General features: G+C 34.3%; 2 protein-coding genes and 1 pseudogene across 2 annotated transcripts; 1 reads left to right on the top strand and 2 right to left on the bottom strand.

Moving 5' to 3' along the window:
• Window positions 1-5,172: 5,172 nt before the first annotated feature.
• LOC105122013 (protein NRT1/ PTR FAMILY 2.8-like) lies at window positions 5,173-7,660 on the bottom strand. The gene is made up of 3 exons (XM_011020914.1): window positions 7,574-7,660; window positions 7,274-7,491; window positions 5,173-7,023 (listed from the first exon to the last, which is right to left on the bottom strand). The coding sequence occupies exons 1-3, from the start codon at window positions 7,596-7,598 to the stop codon at window positions 5,599-5,601; spliced, it is 1,668 nt and encodes a 555-aa protein (XP_011019216.1). The 5' UTR covers window positions 7,599-7,660; the 3' UTR covers window positions 5,173-5,598.
• Window positions 7,661-12,777: 5,117 nt separating this feature from the next.
• On the top strand, window positions 12,778-21,432 carry LOC105122014 (pentatricopeptide repeat-containing protein At4g21190-like; annotated as a pseudogene).
• Window positions 21,433-21,909: 477 nt separating this feature from the next.
• On the bottom strand, window positions 21,910-24,271 carry LOC105122015 (putative receptor protein kinase ZmPK1). Its single transcript, XM_011020915.1, has 2 exons — window positions 23,479-24,271; window positions 21,910-23,397 (listed from the first exon to the last, which is right to left on the bottom strand). The coding sequence occupies exons 1-2, from the start codon at window positions 24,199-24,201 to the stop codon at window positions 21,910-21,912; spliced, it is 2,211 nt and encodes a 736-aa protein (XP_011019217.1). The 5' UTR covers window positions 24,202-24,271.
• Between the last annotated feature and the right edge of the window lie 541 nt (window positions 24,272-24,812).

Raw genomic sequence — 24,812 nt, forward strand, 5'->3', positions numbered from 1 at the left:
CCTGTTCTCGTACCTTCTCAACTACGTAGAAGTGAAGCTAGCAAAATGAGTGCATGAATCTCATCATCAAACTCAATCTCAATAGATTAGGGTGATCATTTTTTATTCGGTTTATTTTTTATCAAAAAAAGTAACCAAACTGATTTAAAAAAAAAACCAAAACCGAATCGAAACTAGTTCAAACTGACAGGTTTCATTTCGGTTTTTAAAAGACAAAAATTGATTCAAACTGGTTTGGCTCGATCTTTCTAGTTTTGCTTGGTTTTTTCATGTTTTGGCTTAATTTTTCCGGTTTTGGCTTTGTTTTTTTGGTTTGGCTTGGTTTTGGCTCAGTCTGCCTCAATTTGGCTTGGTTTTTTTCTGATTTTTTTCATTTAGGTTCGGTTCGATTTGTTTTTTTGGTTTTGTGCTTATAAAACCAAAATCAAACCGAACCAACTGGTTTTTAAAAATTTTAATTGGTTTAATAGGTTTTTTCGGTTCGGTTTTTTCAGTTATTTTTTTTGTTTTCTCTATTTAATCAGTTTCTTAGTTTTTTTGCTCACCCCTACAACAGATGATAATTGATTTGTGATGGTATTAAACTTGTTGAGGTGTTATGTAACAAGGGTGTCTTCTGTCATCTTCAAGTTGAACAACTTTTTAATCAAGTGCACTTTGTTATTTGCTGATGGCTTCTCATACATCCCAAACAAGGTTTTCATTAATCTTGCAGTGGATTTTTCTTTTGTAACGTTATGAGCAACTCTTCTTAACAAGGATAGCTGAATAATGCCCAAAACTTGTCTATCAAGAATTAGCCAATCTTTGTTTTGCATATTCTCTGGTTTGCCACCCAACAGAGGAAGATAAAGTTTCTTCTCATATAGATAGTCTTTAATTTGTATTTTTTAATATCCAAAATCTGTCCCATCAATTTTTTCAATTCCAGTAGCCTTTATTTCATCTACCATTTTTTCTAATTTTAGAGTTTGAATTTGCTGAATCTAACTTCATGGTTGTGTATGGAATGGCTGGAAATGCTGGAAATGACTTTAAAATCACCCAAATCAGACTTTAGATGACTCAGATCTAATCAATCAAACTTTTAGATCAATAGATGGTGCAGATGAAGCCATGTGTCAGGTGAAATAGCATATCCGGTGCATTGGATCAGAACTAAAAATGATGACGTGGCATATATTAAGCAAAATCGGGCCCACCTATGATGAAGTAGCATAACCATTCATAATTATTGCTAATGTAGCATGAGCTTATGTGGAAGTGCTGGCTTGTCAGGTGACATGGCGAATGACTGTTCGTAATTACAGTTGTGGCTGTTGACTATCGAATAACGTGGCAAGTCAACCCGGTTGAGTTGCAGGTAGTTGGACAAAGAAGGAGTGTGTGGAGCATGTGGTGCATTTATATGCGTGGGTAGTCCTGAAGTAAGCGCGTGTGGACATTTAGTACTTCAATTCTTTGTTGGAGTTTTAATAGTGGATTTTTCTCGTCGTTCTTTACATGATGGTATGTTCAAAAACATGTTTTTAGAACTTTTATTTATGGGTTTGGATCAAACACCCTCTTTTTCAAGAACAAGCTCTGATACTAGTTGTTAGAAAATTTCAAAAATCAAACACACATAAATTTACATTGTTCGGCAACTTGCTTAATCCACGAAACTACTGATTTGTATTAATCAATCAAAGAAACAATAGAAATAAAGAGGAGGAGAAAACACTCTTCTCTACTCAACTCACTCTCACTCAAACTCTCTCTATCTTTTTCTGCTTTCTCTACATTACTCAGCTTTTTATTGAGTCTATTTATAGACTAAGCTGGGAGCATGTGGCATAAATCATAACATGATTTATGTTAGTATTTATGCTTTAAATTAAACCTCCACCTTATGCTAAGTAAGAGATTAGTTATTCCCACTAGCATATGGTAGAAGTAAGGCATTGTTTGTCTCTATTTTACTAACAATTTGTTTGTTAATACTGGTGCAAGATCGAGAGCTTTGTGTTTTTGTTCGGAGTAGAAAATTAAACAATTATCTTAAAATTACAGGGAGGTTTGGAATGGGCATGACCATTAGGCCATCGGCACGATACAAACCCCTAATATTTCCTGCAATCTTCTTTCCGTATGCAGGAATTATGTACGTTAATCATGTTTCCAAGCATTTCCTAGAGTCTACCCTTACACACACACGCGTGAGTGTTTAAACCACCTTGTACATATCTCGACTAATTTTATGGGCTTTAAAATTAGTAATTATATAAGTTTTCAATAGTCTTGAAATTTATAAAATTAAAATTAATAATTTCTAAAAAATAAATTTAAAATCTTACTAATAAAACTATACCTCTAAGATTTTGAAGTCTAACTACTTCACGGGTATGTAATATGGACTGTACCGGCGCCGACTAACACACAGGTAAGAATTGTGTACAATGCATAGAATAGATCTTCCTTCATGCTTAAATGATCCTTAAAAAACATCCAGCTGAAAAGAGATAAAGAGTAAAGGATAGGATCTGAGGATGTATTATTCAATGTTTCTTTTTTTCTCCCTAGTTAATTAATGTAACGGTAAGATCAAATAATGGGGTTAGTTACAGTGATACACTGAGTCCGGGAAGATTAAAGTTGAGTCTAAAGTATAGTTATTAAACATAGCTTGACCTATGAATTGGGCCTAATAAATATGGTCTTGATGTAGCAAAAATTAAGAGTTTCTATAAGGAAGATGGAATTTTACCATTAAAAGATCATGCTGGTAGCATAGTCATTAATCTTGCAGTGGATTTTTCTTTTGTAACGTTATGAGCAACTCTTCTTAACAAGGATAGCTGAATAATGCCCAAAACTTGTCTATCAAGAATTAGCCAATCTTTGTTTTGCATATTATCTGGTTTGCCACCCAACAGAGGAAGATAAAGCTTCTTCTCATATAGATAGTCTTTAATTTGTATTTTTTAATATCCAAAATCTGTCCCATCAATTTTTTCAATTCCAGTAGCCTTTATTTCATCTACCATTTTTTCTAATTTTAGAGTTTGAATTTGCTGAATCTAACTTCATGGTTGTGTATGGAATGGCTGGAAATGCTGGAAATGACTTTAAAATCACCCAAATCAGACTTTAGATGACTCAGATCTAATCAATCAAACTTTTAGATCAATAGATGGTGCAGATGAAGCCGTGTGTCAGGTGAAATAGCATATCCGGTGCATTGGATCAGAACTAAAAATGATGACGTGGCATATATTAAGCAAAATCGGGCCCACCTATGATGAAGTAGCATAACCATTCATAATTATTGCTAATGTAGCATGAGCTTATGTGGAAGTGCTGGCTTGTCAGGTGACATGGCGAATGACTGTTCGTAATTACAGTTGTGGCTGTTGACTATCGGATAACGTGGCAAGTCAACCCGGTTGAGTTGCAGGTAGTTGGACAAAGAAGGAGTGTGTGGAGCATGTGGTGCATTTATATGCGTGGGTAGTCCTGAAGTAAGCGCGTGTGGACATTTAGTACTTCAATTCTTTGTTGGAGTTTTAATAGTGGATTTTTCTCGTCGTTCTTTACATGATGGTATGTTCAAAAACATGTTTTTAGAACTTTTATTTATGGGTTTGGATCAAACACCCTCTTTTTCAAGAACAAGCTCTGATACTAGTTGTTAAAAAACAAGAACAAGCTCTGATACTAGTTGTTAGAAAATTTCAAAAATCAAACACACATAAATTTACATTGTTCGGCAACTTGCTTAATCCACGAAACTACTGATTTGTATTAATCAATCAAAGAAACAATAGAAATAAAGAGGAGGAGAAAACACTCTTCTCTACTCAACTCACTCTCACTCAAACTCTCTCTATCTTTTTCTGCTTTCTCTACATTACTCAGCTTTTTATTGAGTCTATTTATAGACTAAGCTGGGAGCATGTGGCATAAATCATAACATGATTTATGTTAGTATTTATGCTTTAAATTAAACCTCCACCTTATGCTAAGTAAGAGATTAGTTATTCCCACTAGCATATGGTAGAAGTAAGGCATTGTTTGTCTCTATTTTACTAACAATTTGTTTGTTAATACTGGTGCAAGATCGAGAGCTTTGTGTTTTTGTTCGGAGTAGAAAATTAAACAATTATCTTAAAATTACAGGGAGGTTTGGAATGGGCATGACCATTAGGCCATCGGCACAATACAAACCCCTAATATTTCCTGCAATCTTCTTTCCGTATGCAGGAATTATGTACGTTAATCATGTTTCCAAGCATTTCCTAGAGTCTACCCTTACACACACACGCGTGAGTGTTTAAACCACCTTGTACATATCTCGACTAATTTTATGGGCTTTAAAATTAGTAATTATATAAGTTTTCAATAGTCTTGAAATTTATAAAATTAAAATTAATAATTTCTAAAAAATAAATTTAAAATCTTACTAATAAAACTATACCTCTAAGATTTTGAAGTCTAACTACTTCACGGGTATGTAATATGGACTGTACCGGCGCCGACTAACACACAGGTAAGAATTGTGTACAATGCATAGAATAGATCTTCCTTCATGCTTAAATGATCCTTAAAAAACATCCAGCTGAAAAGAGATAAAGAGTAAAGGATAGGATCTGAGGATGTATTATTCAATGTTTCTTTTTTTCTCCCTAGTTAATTAATGTAACGGTAAGATCAAATAATGGGGTTAGTTACAGTGATACACTGAGTCCGGGAAGATTAAAGTTGAGTCTAAAGTATAGTTATTAAACATAGCTTGACCTATGAATTGGGTCTAATAAATATGGTCTTGATGTAGCAAAAATTAAGAGTTTCTATAAGGAAGATGGAATTTTACCATTAAAAGATCATGCTGGTAGCATAGTGTGTGTGTGTGTGTGTATTTAATAGGGCTAAACCTAAGAGATATGTTTGCATTAGACTAATATAATAGTAATAAAAAGTTATAATTTTTTATTCTACTATTAAATCAAGTTTAAATTTTATTAAATGATTTTATAGACCTGGTTTTATATAGAAAACACCATAACTAGCCGAGCTGCGAAAGACTCCTAGGCCTTGAAAATAGTGTTGGAGTCAATTTGTTGTTTTTCCATGATTCTTTTGGATTTTATATTATTTTTGTATTTTTAGTTATTTTTCCCTTTTGTTTTAAGATTTTGATTTTTTCTGCATCGCAAAGATCAGTTACTTACCTAATTATGGGATGCAAACCTTTAAAAAGGCAAAACTTACCAGACTTTGTCTTTAGAAATAAAACCATGTCTTAGATTATGTTTGTGACTACTCCATTTCGGTCAATTCTATATCTCTCTTACTAGTTACTATACTTATTGTGCTTCCGCCAACATCAAAAGTCTTCAACATATAAAAGATAGCAATTCTGAGCGTTTACAAACGAATTTCACATCTTAAGAGGAGAAAAAGGGGAAAAAAAAGTAGAAGAAGAAGAAAAAACCCTTGCAGAGGCGAGGAAATAGAACACACCATAGATACTCATAGCACAAGACGCTGGTGAGCCAGAGGTGCATGATACCAGGAAGGAATCGAGACTTTCCCGCGAATCATTAAGTTTTTGAGTCGTTAAGCAGCTTCATTCATCTCTTCATGCCTTGATTCAGATCTTTTGTCAACTTGCTTTTCCAAATAGCGGCATGAAAAGAGATTGAAATACAGGAGATTTAATGCTGCTAAACTAGCAATAAGGTAGTAGAAGTAGTCGAGTTTAACTTTGTTGAGGTCACGGCCACCCAACCATGGAGATTCTTTCCCATTGTTTGAAGTCACGAGGTGGACGAGGTTGATAATAGCCGTGTTCAAGTAGCTGGATGCAGAGAAGCTGAGAAAGAAGATTGCCCCAGAAAGAGTCCTCATGGTTTCTGGCAAATGGTTGGTGTAATATTCCATAATAGCAACAGCAGCAAATGCTTCGTTCAGACCCGATAAGGCAAACTGTGGCAGCAGCAGCAGAATACTTTGAGGTGACACTAAGGTTCCCTGTTTCAAAGCTGCGTCCCGGCGGCTCTTCTCAACAATTGCAGCCACCACCATGCATAGGATTGCCATTACAATACCAGTGTTGATTCTGTGTCTCGTTGTAAATCTAATATTCTTTTTTGACCTTTTCCTTGCCTGGGGCAGGTAAATTTGCTCGTAAATGAATATCCATATTGAAAGGCAAATCATCGAAATAAGGCCCATCCAACCAGGTGGAATTTTAAAATTGTGGACTTCGTTGTTCGACTGAATTGCTTGCATCAAGCCAAAAGTATTCATTTGGTCCATGGTAATGAAGCATCCGATTCCAGTAAACCAAACTGGCACAAGTCCTACTATTAGTTTCAGCTGTTCAACTTGTTGAACACTACATAATCTCCAAGAATTCTTGGGCGAGCCTTTGTCATCCAATTCGCTTGGATCAGTAATTAGAGCAGCCTTGTCAAAGAATTTGAACATATCAGTGTGAGCAAGCTTTGCTACACGCTGATCTGACTCAGTCAAGGGAGGATCATAGAGGGGATTCCCAGAAGATGATTCAAGACTCACTGCATGCTTCTTACAGGCAGCTACAATCACTTTGGCAATATCGACAAAAACGGTTCCTTCGGAATTTGTGATTATATAAGTGTGTTTGCCAATCAAGAAAATGATAATAGACGAGAAGAGGCAGGCAGCTGGTATGGCATAACCTATAACCCAGCTAACATTAGTCTGAACGTAGACCACTGCAGTGAGAGCTATCACGAGAGCCACTGTGAAAGAGAAATACCACCAGTTGAAGAAGCTCTCAAGCTGGGCTCGTCCCTTTTCAGTTCTGGTGTCGAACTGATCAGCTCCGAAGGCAATGTTGCAGGGCCTAACACCTCCCGCTCCAACGGCAAGCAACCCAAGACCCGAATAGAGGACTCCAAGCTGCCAATCCTGAGGTTTTTGGCACTTGGATACTCCAGGGCAGTCGAGTGGTCTTAACTTTGGTATGCCTGCAGTTAGGGCCAGGACCACCATGCCCTGTTAAAATATAAAAGAACATATTCAATGGATCATGATCCTAATTCAGTGTTAGTAATTTAAATCTCCGAGTGAAAGTAGAGAATACATATCCAAAATTCCTAACGGTAACTAATTAAGAAACAGCCATCCTTATAGTTTGTTCATTCAAACGAACGGAAGTAGAAGATTAAGGATTTCGTAGAACATGTTTATTTATTATATCACAAGCTACATGAGTCATTGGAAATATGCAGACAGATGATTTTACCAGGAAAGAGGACATGGAGCCGAAGAGAAGGGTGCGGAACCTTCCCAGATAAGCATCAGATAAGAAAGCACCAAGCAAGGGTGTGACATTGGTGGAACCAGACCAAATATTGTACACATTAACCAGTTGAATACCATCCATGTTGTATCTTGTTTGTAGATACACTGTTAAATTGGCTACAAGACCCATGGAAGCCAATTTCTCGAATGACTCGTTCCCTTGAAACCAAGCAAAACAAAATACGTGAAAACAAATTAAAGCAAAAACATGCAGATAATTCTAATCGACTGCATTAATTACCAAGAATGTATTTACAGATTTCCATCCTCCAGGTGCCTTTTTAGGCGGAGGCGGAGGAAGAAAAGAGATAGGAGGAGGTGGAGAGATTAGTGAAAACAAATTATAGCAAAAACATGCATGCAGATAATTCTAATCGAATGCATTAATTACCAAGAATGTATTTACAGATTTCCATCCTCCAGGTGCCTTTTTAGGCGGAGGTGGAGGAAGAAAAGAGATAGGAGGAGGTGGAGAGATATCATCATCTGAAGGAGATGAAGTCTTAGCAGCAACGACAACGTTCTCCATCTCTTCCTTCTCTGCTCCGTCTCTGGGTTCTGTTCCCCCTCCCCCCTTCCTGGTCAAGGCTTTATTCTGCATTTCGCAATCCTTATTTCTCGCATCAATTGACACCTTCTTCCTTATTTTTCTGTTTCTTGTATTTTCAGAACGTCAATGTTTTTGGCTGTTCTCGATCGGTTTTGTTTCTAACAGTACAAGCTGTTTTTGTTTGTGCACTTAGAATGCGGATGAGAAATATCTACCCTTAATTTAAGCTGTCATGTTATAACAAGAAAATAGCAAATCAGAAAACAAAAGACCTTAACCAGCTACAGTACAGCCCTTTCTGATGCTCTCTCTCTCTTTCTTTCACTAGTTTGTTTGCTCGCTAGCTTGCACAGCAAGAATGGCAAGAACATAACATATGTGGTCACTACGTAATGTCGAACATAACATATGTGGTTCGAGTAGTTTTTCTTTCTTTCTTTCTTGCTTCTTACAGCCTCAAACTCAAAGAGGCTGTCATATTTCACGAATCGTTCTGTTATTTCCTTTGGACAGCTTAATTATCTTTCTACGTACCTGACCTGTTCCTTCATTTAGGGTTTTCCTTTCTATTATTAACAACTTCTGGAATTTCAACTTGTACAATTACAAGGCTATAAAATTTTGAATAACGGCTGTCTATAATTCCTGGAATATCTAACAATACCTGATAATTTCTCACAAAATAATTCCAGATTTAATCATGAATTCACAACTTTTAGCATAGGTTAACCTTATCTGTTGGGCTTTTATAGAACACCCTAGTTGTTTAATTAGTCAAATCTACTTAATGGCTGCCTGTTTTTTTTTTTTTTCCCGAATTAATAGCTTAGCCTACTTTACAACTTTAAAATTTATAGTTAAGATATTTTTTCTATGGGTTAAGTAATGTTTTAAAATATTTAATATATTTCTCTAGTAATGTTTTAAAATATTTAATATATTTTTCTAAATAATTTTTTTTTAAATTTAAAATTTACACAAGTTCATAAATATATCATTAATTTTTATCAAATAAATACAAATAAAAATAATAAAATTTAAATTTATAATTATTTAATCATCAAAACTATGTTATTATATTAAATAAATATCTTAATATAACAATTTAAATTATTAAATAAAATTTTAAAATATATTTTATATTATTCTATAATAAAAATTAACAGTGTAATTAAAATTATTTGTAGTCGGGATAGAGAATTAATACCTAGAAGCATGTCACCCTCAAACGTAAGTTTTGAATAACCTATGAATAGGGTTCTTTCTAGCACTGTATATTTTTCTTTAAAAAAAAAAAAACATGTCCTCTCAGGCATTGCAGCTATCCTATTAAGAAGACGATAAATCAGATTAGACAGGACAACAAATCGCAAACAATATTGATAACCGGCAAACATCCGACGTTGAACCCAAAATACGAGGACCTTGAAGCACATATGATGAAATGTTGCAGCTTTATTTATATCATTAATCCTGATCACTTGCCCCAAATCTTCCCCCTTAACGACGAACTAGTTATTGTCTGCTAATCACAAAGTGTATCTCATGAGTTGACAGCAATGGTTAGAGTTCCTGTATCAAAGTAGCCTCGTTTCGAAGACTATTCTCGACAAGGCAAGTGTTAAATCACAAATGGTCAAAGCCCTAAAGACAAATCAGTTAATGAGAAATTGCTTGAATCTGCACGAAACATCAAGTCATGAATCCTTCTCTTTTCATGGTTTGTTTTTTCCGATCATAGGTTGATGAAAGATAATTAAGTATTTTCATTTTAATTTAAAAAATTATCATTTAACATATTTAACATTATAATAAATAAATATCTTAATTAATCAATAAAGATTATATAATATAATATTAATTATATTAAAAAAATATTAACTTTCAAGCATACTATATGAGATAGCTTTATTATTAATTTTATTTTAAATTACTAAAAATTTGTTAGATTATGCTAAGATAGCTTAGTTATAATATTTTTGACTTTAATATTAGTTGATATTCAATTATAAATATTTTTTAATTTTAGTGTTATTAAATATTATGTAATCAAAAAAATTTACGGTATTCCTCACTCTAATATCAATAAATAAATAAATAAATTAATGCATGCATATTTTTTTAAGATAAAAAAATATATTATATATTGAATTTGTATTTCATAGTAAAACTTCATAGATAAATTTATAGTGAAATACCTAAAAAAACGTGAGGGATATAAAAATAAATTCACAAAGGCATATGAATTTTTTTGGAATTTTATGGTATTAAAAAAAATTTTGTTTAGTCAGATATCAAAATAAAATAAAATGAAATAAATGGGATTTGGTCGGCTAGGCCTGAGCCCAGGCTCAGCACGGCCTCAACTTGTTTTTTTTTTGTAAGAAATTGAATGGCTGAGCTAGACCTGGCGACCAGGCCCAGTCACTAGCTAAAGCCGATGACCTGGCTGGCCATTTCACGCACGCTTGCTACATAAGACAGTTTATTAAAAATCACAATGCATAGTGTTAATTGTAATGCAGGGAAGAGAAGAAACTTACCTGGTGGAGACGAAGACATGAGGTTGCTTGGGTGCACTCTCTCGCCTGTTTCTTCTTCACTTCTATTCTTTCTCTGGTCTTTGTAACCTCAGTCTCGATCTTTTCGTCTTCTCTCTGGTGCTCTCTGTCCAGTCTCTCTGTTCCCTCTATGCTTTTTTTCTTCTTCTGTTTTCGTGTGATCTTTCTTGGTCCTGTGTTCTCTGTTTGTGTGTTTTTTGGTTTCCTGGCCTTTCTCTTTGTGTTCGTTCGTCCAGTTTTCTCCCTGTTTTCCTCTAGTTTTTTTTCTCGTCGTCTTTTTTCTCTCCACCGTTTTTTCATGTTTTTGGCTCCTCTGGTATGTGGCCTTTCTCTGGCCTTTATAAGGCCAGAGAATGCCATGCGGTCGTAGCTTGGTAACGGCATGCATTGTGGGGGCGAAGGATAGCAGCTGAGAGACGTGACCCATGACTGAAACGGTTCTAATACCTTTGCTGCTGAAACGGTTCCTAAGGAAGAATGCGATGAGCCGTTTTTTTTTTTAAAAAAATTGCTGCTGAAACGGTTCCTAAGGAAGAAGGCGATGAATAGTTTTTTTTTTAAAAAAAAACAAAACGGCTTTGTTTGTATCCCTGGAAATGGCTAGTTTCAATTTGCTTACTGGACTTGAACTTCTGACATTTAATAATTAGGCTTCAAATTTTTAATTATACTTCTGATTTTATTAATTAAATTAATTTAAATTTCAATTAAGTTTTTGAACTTATAAATTCTTATAATTTTTAACCAATTAATTCTCATATTTATAATTCAATCATTATTAATCTTTAAAATTTTCGATGTGTATTGTCTTAAATCAATTTACAAATTATTTTTTATTTAAAAAATTAAAAATTAAGTAATGATAATGTTATTAATGATTTTTATATACCAAGTAAATTAGATCATAATACTTTTAATAAAAAATTACTTATATGTATAAGTAATATGATTGTATCTTTGAGAATTTTGCTAAAAGTTGACTTCTTCAAAGCACTCGTGAATAGTATCGAGTCAAAATAAATAAAATAGTAATAATTAAAAGAATTTTTCAAGTAAAACACTATATAATTATAATTATCTTGGTTTACATAAAAAAAAAAAATTTAAGATATTATATTCATTATTTAGTCAAGTAAATTTAAAAAAAATGTTCAAAACTAAAATCTACCTATACTGATATAGTAATTTATTAAGTTAATATCTCTTAATAAATTTTTAAGTCATTTTCAAACTAGTTAAGTAGTTTTCATTCATGTAGGGGAGTTTTGAAAGATTTGTTAAAACATACTCATCTTTTAAGTTAAAATTTTTGTTAAAACTTAATCGTTTTGAAAGATTTGTTAAAACATACTCACCTTTTAAGTTAAAAATTTTGTTAAAACTTAATCTTAGATATAAGCTTTTTAATATAGAATATTAACGTGGTTTAAATAAATTATGGATAAATAAAAAATTAATTTTAAATAATTATTGGTTAGTATATTTTGATGAAATCTAAAACCCTCTAGAAAAAAAAAACTATATCTCACGTAGAATTTTTTTTCTTGATGTTTATAAAGTAAAAAATTGAAAAATAAATGAGTCCAAAAAACATTTAAGTTTTTAAAAGTGAGATGTTCTAAGTAAAATGGGTTATGAGTTTAAACTCATGCACATTCATACTATTTCAGTTTAATTCATGCTTAAACTTCAAACTAAACTTATGATTAAATTAAATTTTATTGTAAAATAATATTTTGTGTTATAAAATATTATTTTTTATTGGCTAAGATTTGGATTTAGTTCATAAAAAAATATTTATTTTAATTTATTATTTTACCTAGTCTAACTCATGAACATTAACAGTCTTTTTAGAAGCAAGTTTTATAATTTTAAATAATTTTTTAATTTAAAATAAATATTTACAGTTATCATCTTCAAGTTTAATTATTGATTTACTATAGTTAATTAAATATTGATAATAATAAAAGATAAAAAATCTCATTACTTTAAACCTATGAATTTTTTTTTTTAAATATCTTTTATGTTTTGAATATTTTTTTTTTATTATGACAAACTAAATAGACTTAGTTGTTGGTATAATAAAGTAAAATTTTTAAAAACAAATATAATTTAGATACTTTTATAATTTTTTATTTTATTAAAAAAATAATAACTACAATCACAATTTAAGTTACAAAATTTTATATAAAAAATAGAAATAATATATATATATATATATATATTGTTAGTAATTAATAGAATATTTTTATTTATTTTCATATCACAAAATCACTTTTTATTTATACGATATTAAAAAAACCTCATATAATTATTTTATTTTAACAGGAAAAAATATCTATTCCTTTTCTTTTTCCGTCCTCGCCTCTCTGACTCCATGCTAGACAGCACTCCTCCTCAACCGCGACCCCCATCGCCACCATTCACGTCATTAACCGTCGTGGCTTAAGCCTCCGCGTCTCTAACTACCAACCTTTATTACGAGTCAAAAGAAACATTTGGAGGAACCTGTGTAAAATTGTTGAGGAGGTGATTCAGATTCGTTTCAGGGTTTAAATTAGCCAAAACCCGCAATGGTATAGCCTTTTTTATTTTTACCTTCAATCTTGAAAGCTTAAATTTTTATTACTTCAATTCATGTTTGAACTCTGTATCAACAAGTTTGAACTCTGTATCAACAAGTTAAATAGAAGTTGTGCGATTTTAATGCCTGATGAGGAGATTCGGAATTTTAATACGGGACTGTGTGATTGCTGTTATTAAAACACTCTTCATACTGTTACTTTATAAATGGCTGTTAATATGACAAAGATGGTTTTGCTTTGGTTCATTTATTTGTGCGATTTTTGGAGGTTAAAATGCACATAACTGTCTATAATATTAGGCTTCAAATGTGATTATTAATCTCCATTCAACCCACCTTTTCCTTTCCTTTTCTTTCCTTTTTTTTTTGGTGTATGTGTAATGAGTGAAGATTGCCTGTCTGGTGTTTCGAGTTTAGGTTGCGCTGCTTTGATGTCTTATGGTTCTCGTGCCATTGTATGCTTCTGTTTCGGAACTCTACTGGTCTGGTTTAAGTAAAAAGATGCAGTTTTGAGCATGTTTCAATTCTGTGTTTATTTTCATTGTTTTTGGGATCCCTTGTTAATCTTGGTTGAGCATGGCTTAAATTAGGTTAATTTTTATTTTTCTTTAATGGTAAAAATTCTAACTTATTACTCTAAATGCTGGCTGATTTGATTTATTTTGGAGAAAAGAGGAAACGTGTTAGTTTTATGTGTTTGCTGAGTTTTGAATTTTTTACGAAACCACTGCTTGTTTGTTTCCCTTTTTGTAGCTGTTTCTCTATGAGTTTATGTGATTTTCGTATTCAGTCATCCATGCTGGAAAATTTAGTTAGCATTGACAGGAATCTTGTATAACTGTCAGAGTTTAATAAATATATGTGACTGCATGCTGATTTCTACTGAACAGACCTCACCCGGCGGGCATAAAGAGATGAGACCCTGTTGGTTGTAGTAGAAGGTTTAAAATGAGTCCAAATAATAAATGACAAAGATTCATTTTAACTGAACATGGACAATATATAAGGCAGCAGCCAAAACCCTCCAATTGTGTTGATACCGCTCACAGTGACACAGGAGACTCTCTCTCTCCATTCACTTAGTGATGGTGTTACAACTGAACCCAGTTCTATTGTTTGTGGAATTGTAGGAATTTTACGGCTCTTCTTGACAGAATTTTATTTTATTGGCAATTTTCATTTTCATTCTGTTTCTTAATCTCAGACCATGTTGCCCTCTCTTTCACTAAGGTTTGGTCTTCCCTCTCTCGTTTTGTTTCACTTTGTTGATATGGCATGCTAACTTGCCTTTTTTACTTGTTATCCATGAAACTACTGCTCTGCTGCTACTACTGTTGCTTTCATTAAACTTCATTCCAATCTATTATTGATTCAGATTGGGCATTTACGGAGAATAGGAGTGGGCAGGGTGCAAACCTTGCTAAATTCTAGCTACAAAATGACAATGGAAGTTCAATTACTAACATCTATGACACACTCTGCTGCTAATGCTGCTTTGCCTTTGTCACAGGTGCTCAAAACAATTACTCTTCCTATATCATTTAATAGCAAAACTAAAATTAAATTTTTCCTTTTATTCTCATTAGTTTGCTTCTTCTTTCATGTTGATTGATGTTAATCTCCTGAATTGGCATGTAATAATATTTCAGGCAGTTTACCATGATGGAAAATCAGAGCAGAATCTGAGGCAAAACCAAATTGGTGGCAATGTCTCCAAGAAGGACAAGATCAAATTTCTCATTACCACAGTAATTACCCAAACACAAACTACTAATTGCTATCTATTGACTCCAGTACTTGGAAAAATCATTTCTGAATTTAGTGACATTGTCACTAATGCTGTGTAGAGGTTATTTTTGATTTAGTAATTAGGATAATGGTTTGCAGAGTTTATGAGCCATTTCTGAACTGCATATACCAACAACTAGCCAAATCCCTTTTCTAATTTGGTTTGCTAACCAGCTATTTTGTCGGTCTTCCATTTATTAAATCACTAATGCAGCCTCTAGGGTTATAGAAATTGATTAAGGAAATAAACAAAGAACCTACACATAAGAAAGCAAGGTAAGCACACTCATGGTGGCAATACATTAAAAAAAAAAGAATGGAATAAACTAATTTCTACACTCAATGACCCATTCAATAGCATGGTAGTTTTTGTAGTTATGAGGCATAAGCTGCTTAGTTCTGGATATGGTTTTTGAGAGTTTCTAAATGGCATCAATGTCCAGAAACTTTCATCTTTTTGTTTCCATAGCCTGTACTATTTCAGTTATTGTATGACAAGACAAACTTACATGTGCAGCTTTTAGATCTAAATGACAGCAAGGATGCAGTTTATGGTGCTCTTGATGCCTGGGTTGCATGGGAGCAAAAATTTCCTATTGCATCAATTAAGCAGGTATTGATTGCTCTTGAGAAGGAACAGCAGTGGCATAGAATTGTTCAGGTCTGATACTCCCTCTCTCTCCCTCTCCCCACACCCTATGCAACCCTAACCTGGATGCATGCTTTTCTGAATATGATGGTGTTTATGTACTGCATGAACATTAAGAATAACAGTGGATTCTTGTAGGATTAAGTCTATAAAATAAGCAGAAAACATGTAATGATCACAAGACAACTGTCATATGGATGCCAGGATAAACCTTTCATTTTATCTCTTAAAAATTCATGGTTTTGAGCACTCTCCTAGCTTGTGTAACTATATCTTTTTCAAATATTGACTAAATTTTTTCTCAAAAGCCATATGAATCTAATATCTTAAGCTATGCTGGTGGGAAAAACTTCTGTGACTTATTGCAAGTGATTTATTGCTCATTTGGCAACTGATTGTGTTATTCCCACTGGATAATCTTGATGTTATACCAAAAAGTTGTTAAAGCTTTTTGGTATAACACTCTTTTCTTCTTCCTCTTTTTAAAAAACTAGTGACAGTTGTTGATAAGAGTTTGAGTTGTGGTAGTCATGTTATTTCCATTAATCAAATCTGACCACTCATTGTTCTCTATTCTAGAATAAAACTTTAAATACAAGTTCTTTGTATTGATTGTATTTTCCTTTGTTTGCTAATACGGGGTAATATAATTGGACACCATTTCTATTATATTTAATAAACTGATGATAAATAGAATTAACTTGATTTAATTGTTTTTGGGACAGATTTTTATCTCTCATGTTAAACGAAACAATTTTGATTGGCTACTTATATTCTTTCTAAGGTTGATGGTTGAGATCCTTGATCTTTTCAAACTATGGTCTGGTTTTCTATTCACTCCCAGCAAAGCAAAATGAAACAATAATAAAAGAAATGGTATTTTTTTGGACAATTTTTTATCTTTCATGTTAAATGAAATAATTTTGATTGGCGACTTGTATTCTCTCTAAGATTGATGGTTGAGATCCTCTAGCTGTTCAAACTATGGTTTGGTTTTCTATTCATTTCTACCAAATCAAAGTGAACAAGAATAAAAGAAATCGTATGTCCATTTAAGAATCTCTATTAATTATTAAAGACAAAAGTGAAGGAGCAAAGGCAGAAATTTCATCTTGCATTTTTTTTTACTGAGCTGCAATTCTTTGCTGTTATGCTATCTTGATACTAAATTCTTAAGGCACCAGTCTCATTGGAATCAAGTCGGTCAATTCTTGAGAACCGATGACTAGATAATGTGATACAAGAGTTTTTGTTTTTTGGTTTATCAACAGAGCCACTAGTAAAGGCAGCTGCATCCTGGTTCTTTTTGCCACCCTAAATTTGAGATCTAGGATTGTGGTCCAGTAAGATATGGATGTGCAAACTATACCATGTTTTCTCTAAGAGAAACCGAAAATTGGTGCTTGATATGGATGTACATGCTCCTTAAATCATGGAATAGGATTACATTGTTAAACTTGTTGAAGATGGTTTTTTAATACTATAATTGTGAAAACGCTTTGCTTATACTATACATATCTTTTATTGCAAAGCTGTTTTTTTTTTTTTTTTTTGCCCATGATGCCCCATTGTGTAAACAAGGAGGAAAGCTCTATCTCATAAGAGAAACCAGAAAAGAAGATTTTGGTGTTTGATGAGCCTGAATCAATGAGCAAATTTTGCGTACTAACATATCAATTGAGCAAGTGGAATATGTTACCCTGTAAACAACCTGTGTCATTAGGTTACTAGGCAATGCAAGTTAGAGCTAGTAGACTTGAGAAAAAAATGTCATTTAAAAAGCATTAACCTAGTTAAATTATGAGCAGCTAGAAAAAATGATTCAAGGGAATGTCAGATAAACATGGTTAAAATGACAGCTGCGGTTGTTTCTAGGTAAAGAATTAAGAAATAATAGGTCAGTAGGGTTCACAATTCATCTAATGGAAGTCCTCGAGAGGCCTTGGATGCAGAACTCTAAGAATTCAAGAGTTCAGAAAGACTAATACATACTGAAGGAGTTGCCTTTAATGAAGATTGGTCAAAGATTTTCAAATTGCACTTCAACCCCATATTCCAAATGATAGTAATACCGCTTGTTCTACAGAGCTTACTAGTCCTTTCTCATCCTAAAAACCATGAAGTGGATATACATAACATCCACCTCACTCTACATAATGCCTCTGAAGACTCACTGTGAATACTAAAGATTGAGTGACTGTGCATCCCTTTGTTACCATGGTTCATAGCACAAAGAATATCAGGTGATGGAGCCTAATTTTGGCTTCCTGATTTGCCATGTATCACTAGTATTTCTCTTCTTGAGTACTGTAGTTTAGAAAAAGGACCTGTAGTTGGGGTATCTTGTCTGTGTGGATAGATTAGCCTGAGGTGACATGGGTACATTTGTTGTCTGCACAGGATAGTGTAGAAGTCTCACAAAGAAATATCATGAGGAACTGGAATGGGCCATGATAATTAGAATTATTAGGAGATCTTCATGGTGACAGCCGCAACTGTGTTTTTGCCCAGCTGCTTTTTGCTTACTTTTCTTGAAGAAATTGATGAAGGCATTTTGTGAATCTCCTATTATAGCTTTGCAAAAGGTCTTCTTTCTGCTCCTGGTGATTAGTTCTCTTATAGTGTCATTAGAGAATGTTGGATACAGTTTTTGTTTGCTTTTGCTTTTGTATTGGTAATTTTAGTTTAAGATTAACTTCCAAGACCCACATTAGCTGCTCATGGAGCTGTGAACTATGGTGACTACCTACCTTGTATGTTTGACAACATCGAATTGTAGAATAATATTTTTGAGCTTGGCTTTTAACATTTTCGTGGTGGTGTTTGTAATGCTCTTTCAAAATATTACTTAATTTTCTTTGTAGTGCTGCTTATTAATGCTGTTTCATTAACATTGAAAATTATTTGATATGTTCATAGTTTGTTGTTAATCTCTAAAGGTTATTAAATGGATGCTAAGCAAGGGGCAGGGAACCACAATGGCAACTTATGCACAGTTAATACGAGCATTAGATATGGACCACAGAGCAAAAGAAGCACACGAGTTTTGGTTGAAGAAAATTGGTAGAGATCTTCATTCCGTGCCATGGAAGCTATGTAATAGCATGATATCTATATACTACAGAAACAACATGCTAGAGAATCTTATAAAGGTTTGGTTTGCAGCATGTCATATGCTCCTTGACATGGAGAATTGGTTGTGTAATGAACTTATTTTGTTTACTAGGCAATCATCCTCATGATTTGCATGCTGTACTTTTTTTCATTGTTCTGTAGAAAATGGTGTTTTCTAGAAATACACCATCCAATGCAAGAAAAACAATTTGAATATTTTCTGTAGAAATTTATTTTCCAGTGAAGGCACAGAAAAGCTCTATCCTTGTCGAGGTAGCTGCATAGGAACATGAATGAAAATGGTAGAAAGGTGTTCATACTAACCATTATTGCTTTCTGACGCCTTGGATGTGTAACTAACTCAAGGAAATGGTACAAAACTTATTCATTTGAAGTTTTAACTAACTCAAGGAAATGGTACAAAACTTTAAGATTCTACAATGTTTTGAAGTCAGTGAAGTGAGATTTCTTATTCATTTTTTCTATAGGATATGATGCTGGCAGTGCAGCTGTATCTATACACCCATAGATTGTCTATTTTTTCTTGCAATAGTTGCATGTGAATCTCTCTGATTTTAGTGGTGTAGTCTATATTTTGATATTTCTTCCATTCTATCCCAAGAATAAAGCAAAACTCTGTTGGTTTGCTGCTTAGATTGAACAGAGTTTGGTAGTCACTGGAGTTTGGTAGTCCTTTGTTAAAAAAGTACGAGGAAGGAGAAAAAGTGCTATAAAATTCATTTCTTGTTGAATCTACTGTTTATCTGTTAGAAAGGAACGTTAGTTTTACCTTTCAGCCTTCCAGTATGCATTCTTTAGATTTGTCATTTGTTGTCTTTGTTAGTTGGTTATAGGTTGATGTTGGATTAGCTTTTCTTCTTTATTGAATTGTTTAAAATTGCACCTTGTATATTGGTTGGACTAACGCAACTTTTTCATTGTAATTGGATGCAAAGCTTCTCAAGGGGTTGGAAGCTTTTGATCGTAAACCTCCAGAAAAATCAATTGTGCAAAAAGTTGCAGATGCATATGAGATGCTAGGCTTGAAGAAAAGGGAAGGTTACTAGAGAAGTACAATCATCTCTTCATTGAGACGGGGAAAGGATGGAACAAGAAATTTAGGGCTGTCTCTTCCAAGAAAAATAACAAATCAGGTAAGGCATTTTCAAGTCACTTTCTGTTTTGACGTCACTTTCTGATAGCAACAAATTTTGTGCTGTAAATTTGCTCAATAACTAGTTAAAAAGCAAAAACAAACTTAGCAAATTTTTGAAATGAATGTTCTGAAAACAAAATTTCTTTAGCCTATGATTGTATTTTGCAATTAGAGCATGTATGATCATTGTGTCTTTGCCATTTGGAGCTGTAGAAAATATCTTCATCAAGCTTCTACACACAAACATGAACACATATTTTAATTAGTCTTCAAACCTCCAAACTACTTCCAATGATGGAAAATTGGATACAGTGATGGTTTATAGTATATACACAATCTTTGCTATTGGCCATCCCTCAAATTTTTCGTGATTGCAAGCTTTGAACTTTGACTGCATTGAAGAAGATTATACAGTAGTGGATGTGGACCGAGCTAGTCTTTAAGTTTGACATTTCATAAAAATATGGTCTTAGCTGCTTTAGTCCTTTGGATGGTTTGATTTATCAAACCCAACTCAACCCCCCAAGGGCCTGGAAGTTTCACCTCTTCAACAACTGGTGGGTCACTGGGTATGATGGTTGTTTAGTTCAAATATACTATTTATTTGTATTCAAAAACATTTATTGGATTATGCACAATTAAAATATAAATAGGTCCATTAAGTGAAGACATGCCACAATAATATGTATAGAAGCATTTGGTTTCATCCAATTACAGCCTTCAAATCTTAGTAAGAGATGTGTTATTTAGGTACCTGCAGTTTGCTTTTCTAGACAAAACTATTATATCTGTATTCCTTACTATCACATACAATATCTTGGAATTCCCATTATCTAATTGAGCATGAGAGGCGTTTTATTATTGTTTGGTTGCATTCAAGCTCTTTTTCCAAGCTAGATGATTTTGATGATATAACATTACAAGAAACATTGCCCCGCATGAAGTTTCAAGGGCTATTAAAGAACACGATATTCAGAAGTCCCCAAACACGTGTTGGTATATGTCCTTGTGTCTCTAGAACTGAGCCTGATCATATGATCTTTTCATATTTGTGATAAGCAATGTATGTCCAGGTGTGTATTGATGACAACTCTAGAACTGAACCTGAACTCTGTGTTGAGCCCTAGGACCTATCAATCTGTTGATTTTCATGTGCAAATTCATCTGCTTTAATGAGTGATCCTTTTACGTAGATGAGATAAAAATTTAAATGTCTTTGCCTCTTGATTTTGACACTATTCAGGGAAGGCAAAAAATTGAATATGCTTCAGATATGCTTGCTGATGCTGTGGATGGAAAACAGTAACTCCAAGATTATCAGAACATCGCAGATAAATTTCCTCTTGCTTTAATTTTTGGAATTGCTCCTTTTTCTTTGGGGAAACCTGTGCTGAGTTGATTTGGCCACAGTGAGTCTGTTGAATGCTTTGCTGCACCGCTGGGAATTAGAGATTATGGTGACCAGGAGGATAAGGATAAAGACTATTTTATTTTGTTCACTCACCTTGGAGAATTATACGACTATTCCCTGTTTTTATTTATTAATTTATTTATTCTCTCTTTTGTCCGAGGCAGAGCTAGATGGCGTAAATTAATAATATCATAAAGAACTGAATCTTCTTTAGTATGTATTTTTTTTTTAAAAGCAAGCGAATGATGTTAAGAATTTACATTTTAGATATGTTGTTATCGTCTGTACCATGCGGCATTTGTTATTTTCCATGGAATATCTATAGATGGATGGATGCATATGCTACAGTAAAGCAGGCAGCAGTCCGAACTGTGCTGCAAGTAAACCAGTTTTGACTAAACAATTTAGTTGATTTCCAGTTGATGCATTATTTGCATTCTCAAATTTAACAGGCCATTTTATTAATCTGTTGTGTAGAATTAGTAAACTAGTTTCCAATCGCAACCCTCATGTAATTTCAAAGTCACTAGATCACGTCTGATACTGATAGGAAAAACTTACTCGATCCAACAATTTGGAAGTCCAAGGCACCATAAATCACGTCTGATACTGACAGGAAAATGGCACGAGTAGGATTTCCACAACGTGACTTTTATTTGATGACCAGCAACAGAAAATTCTGCTGGAGTCGTTACTTTGAAAGGAAAGATAATTACAAAATGGGAGAATGCTTTCACTGACAGACCAGAAAACTGGGTTTTAGATTAATCTTGACTTTGTAATAGAGCTTGGATTGCGAAATCCATTGTTGGTCGCTTGTTCCTATCTTCTTCCACACAAGATATCCCAAGTTGAACGATAGTTGTTGCTTGGTTCCTGCTAAACTGGCCATTCAATCTTGGATCCGCTATTTCCTCTATCCAGGAGTCCTCTCCGCACTGAATTTTGCTTTTCACCATTCTGACAAATCTTGTTAGATCTGATTCATGCTCTTCGCCGCCTTCTATATCCCAATTTGAGAGAGGGATTCCTTTCACTAACTCTAGAATTACCACCCCGTAACTATAAACATCAACTTTTGCAGTGATGGGAAGATTTGTAGCCCACTCTGGAGCCATGTAACCCTTTGTTCCTCGAATTCGTGAGAAGACAGAGCTGTTGCTACCCCTCTGAGACAGCTTGGCTAACCCGAAATCTGCAATCTTTGGTTCAAATTCACTGTCCAGAAGTATATTTCCTGGCTTCACATCACAATGTATAATCCATTCTAGACACTCTTGGTGAAGATAAGCCAAACCCTTAGCTGTCCCCAAGGCAACTTCAAACCTGTCTTTCCATTCAAGGAACTTTGGGGAGAATAGATGCTTGTCCAGTGACTGATTTTCCAAGTGCTCATAGACTAGGAGTCTGTGTTTGCCCTCTGAACAGAATCCCCACATTCTCACAAGGTTCATGTGATTGATTTTTCCAATTGTGCTAACTTCTGCCCAAAATACATCTTCCCCTTGGTACATGTTTTCCAGTCTCTTCACAGCTACAACCCTTTCATCTGTCAAAATGCCCTTGTATACAGTTCCAGAGCCTCCCCTTCCAAGCTCTTCCTTGAAATTATTCGTCGCCTTCTTGAGCTCAGCATAAGTAAACCTCCTAAATCGATTTGATAACACATGATATCCATCTTCTACCAAAGCTGGCACATCATGCTTTCTGAAAAGAAACCACCAACCTGAGACTACAAAGAGAAGTTCAATAAAACCAATAGCAGAAGCAAATGAATAGAGATAAACCCATCTCATTCTCTTAGTGTTGATGTTATAGATAGAAGGAGAACCTATCATTGTTTCCATTTCATCAGACTGGCAAATGGGGTCAGTGCCATTAAGAATAGCGAGCTGAGATGTCTCAACAGTCACTGGCAATTTGAGATATATTTTGCCTTCAAAACTTGGAGACTGGTAACCATTGAAAAGCTCACTTTTCGTGTAACAACGTCGCTCCCCAGTTAGCTTATAGTTAAAAGCTTTACACCGATAATCCCCCATGCAGCTCTTCATGCAGGAGTCTATCGAAATGGATTCGGTGTATTTAAGATCAAATCCCCAGTAATCTACATGCGGCAACTCCACAAATTTCACTTGCTGTGACTGGAAAAGAGTTTCGTTAAACGAAGGCTTGCAGCCTTTATTCCAATTACCAGGCTCAGTGATCTCATAGCCAGGAGGGCATGAACACTTGGGCTTTGGTGCAGGGGCCTTTATTCCAATTACCAGGCTCAGTGATCTCATAGCCAGGAGGGCATGAACACTTGGGCTTTGGTAGTTTGGTGTATTAACACAAATCGCATTTCTCCCACAATCTCCATGAACAGTACAAAGCTGAGCAAGAGCTTCCCACGATACCACCCACAACCCAGTGTCATTGTTCAGGCTATAAAGCCTGAGATTCCCATCATGGTCCATTGTTAGCCTCCTTTTGATCCTTAACGAACCCATGTCAGAAGCAATGAACTGGAACCAATCACTAGATACAAAATGGCCCATTTCATCATAAACAGCAATTCTGCTACCATTATAGTTTGTTCTGCCATTTTCGAACATTTTCAAATAAGGTATAGGCCAGTATATGCTTGAAATATCAGGACCATCATATATCAACCTCAGCACATTATCATTATCAAAAAAGAAACTAAAATATCCAGAAGCACAAGACCCTCCATGTAATCTAGCAATCAGCTTTGTACTCTTTGTAAATAATTGGTTTGGAAGAAGTGTATCAGTCGGAGAATCATAGCTTTTCCATAGAATTTCACCACCAGGGCCTTTAATAACAAGGTTACCAGTATCCAGAAGCTCTGCCTTTCTGGCATCAGTGGAGGTGGTGTTAGTCTCCCATATGATGGAGCCATCAACATCGTACAAGACCACGGCCCCATCTCCTCGTAGAGAAACTCTTGAGCCTCGGCCATTGGCAGGTCTGTCTCTGTTGGCCATCCAAACCACAGTCCTGTCCTTGGAATTGGTGAACCAAATAGAGAACCAATAAGCATTTTGTCCCATCCCATAGAACCCACAAGAGAATGTTTTATCCGGTGAGACAAGGATGTCTGAATCATCTTCTACTGATAGAGATGAACCTCTTAGCAAAAAGTTGTGTGCATATGAAGTTGACAGAAACAAGAAGAAAACAGTGAGGAAAGAAGGGAATTTTGGAGATGTTGTTGAAGTTTGGAAACTCCTCATGATACCAGGGTTGGTTTACAAGTTCCATATTTGGTAAGAAAACATGTTATTTATGGAGAAAAATTATGGATTATCATTTTTATTTTTTTGTTATCTATTATTTTCAAGAACGCAAAATCAATGCATTGGATGATTCGTGTTTTCTTGGTGAGGACTTTGACAAGATCAAATGTCCAGAGTTTTCAGGAATTCCTGAAGACAAGCAATTATTTATGTATTTTTCAGGATATGACTATTTCAACATGGTATCCAGTTTGATTTTCTTTGTCTATTAATATTGATGGCTATAGACTCTGGAATATAAATTTTGTTTTGCAAGCCTTATTTAAAGTATAAAGACGTAGCTTGCCGCGTGATTAGTATTTAAAAGTGCATTTTTATCATGGTTTTATATTATTATTTTGCACTTGAAGTATCAATAACTCCTT

Source organism: Populus euphratica, unplaced genomic scaffold (assembly GCF_000495115.2).
Source record: "Populus euphratica unplaced genomic scaffold, PopEup_1.0 scaffold46.1, whole genome shotgun sequence".
Lineage (NCBI taxonomy): Eukaryota > Viridiplantae > Streptophyta > Magnoliopsida > Malpighiales > Salicaceae > Populus > Populus euphratica.

Coding starts and splice junctions, on each gene's coding strand:
- LOC105122015 (XM_011020915.1), bottom strand. CDS start 24,201: ATGGGACAAAATGCTTATTGGTTCTCTATTTGGTTCACCAATTCCAAG. Junction 23,398..23,478: donor GTGGGAGAAATGCGATTTGT/GTTAATACACCA, acceptor ATTGGAATAAAG/GCCCCTGCACCAAAGCCCAA.
- LOC105122013 (XM_011020914.1), bottom strand. CDS start 7,598: ATGGAAATCTGTAAATACATTCTTG. Junction 7,492..7,573: donor AATCTGTAAATACATTCTTG/GTAATTAATGCA, acceptor CTTGGTTTCAAG/GGAACGAGTCATTCGAGAAA. Junction 7,024..7,273: donor GCTCCATGTCCTCTTTCCTG/GTAAAATCATCT, acceptor ATATTTTAACAG/GGCATGGTGGTCCTGGCCCT.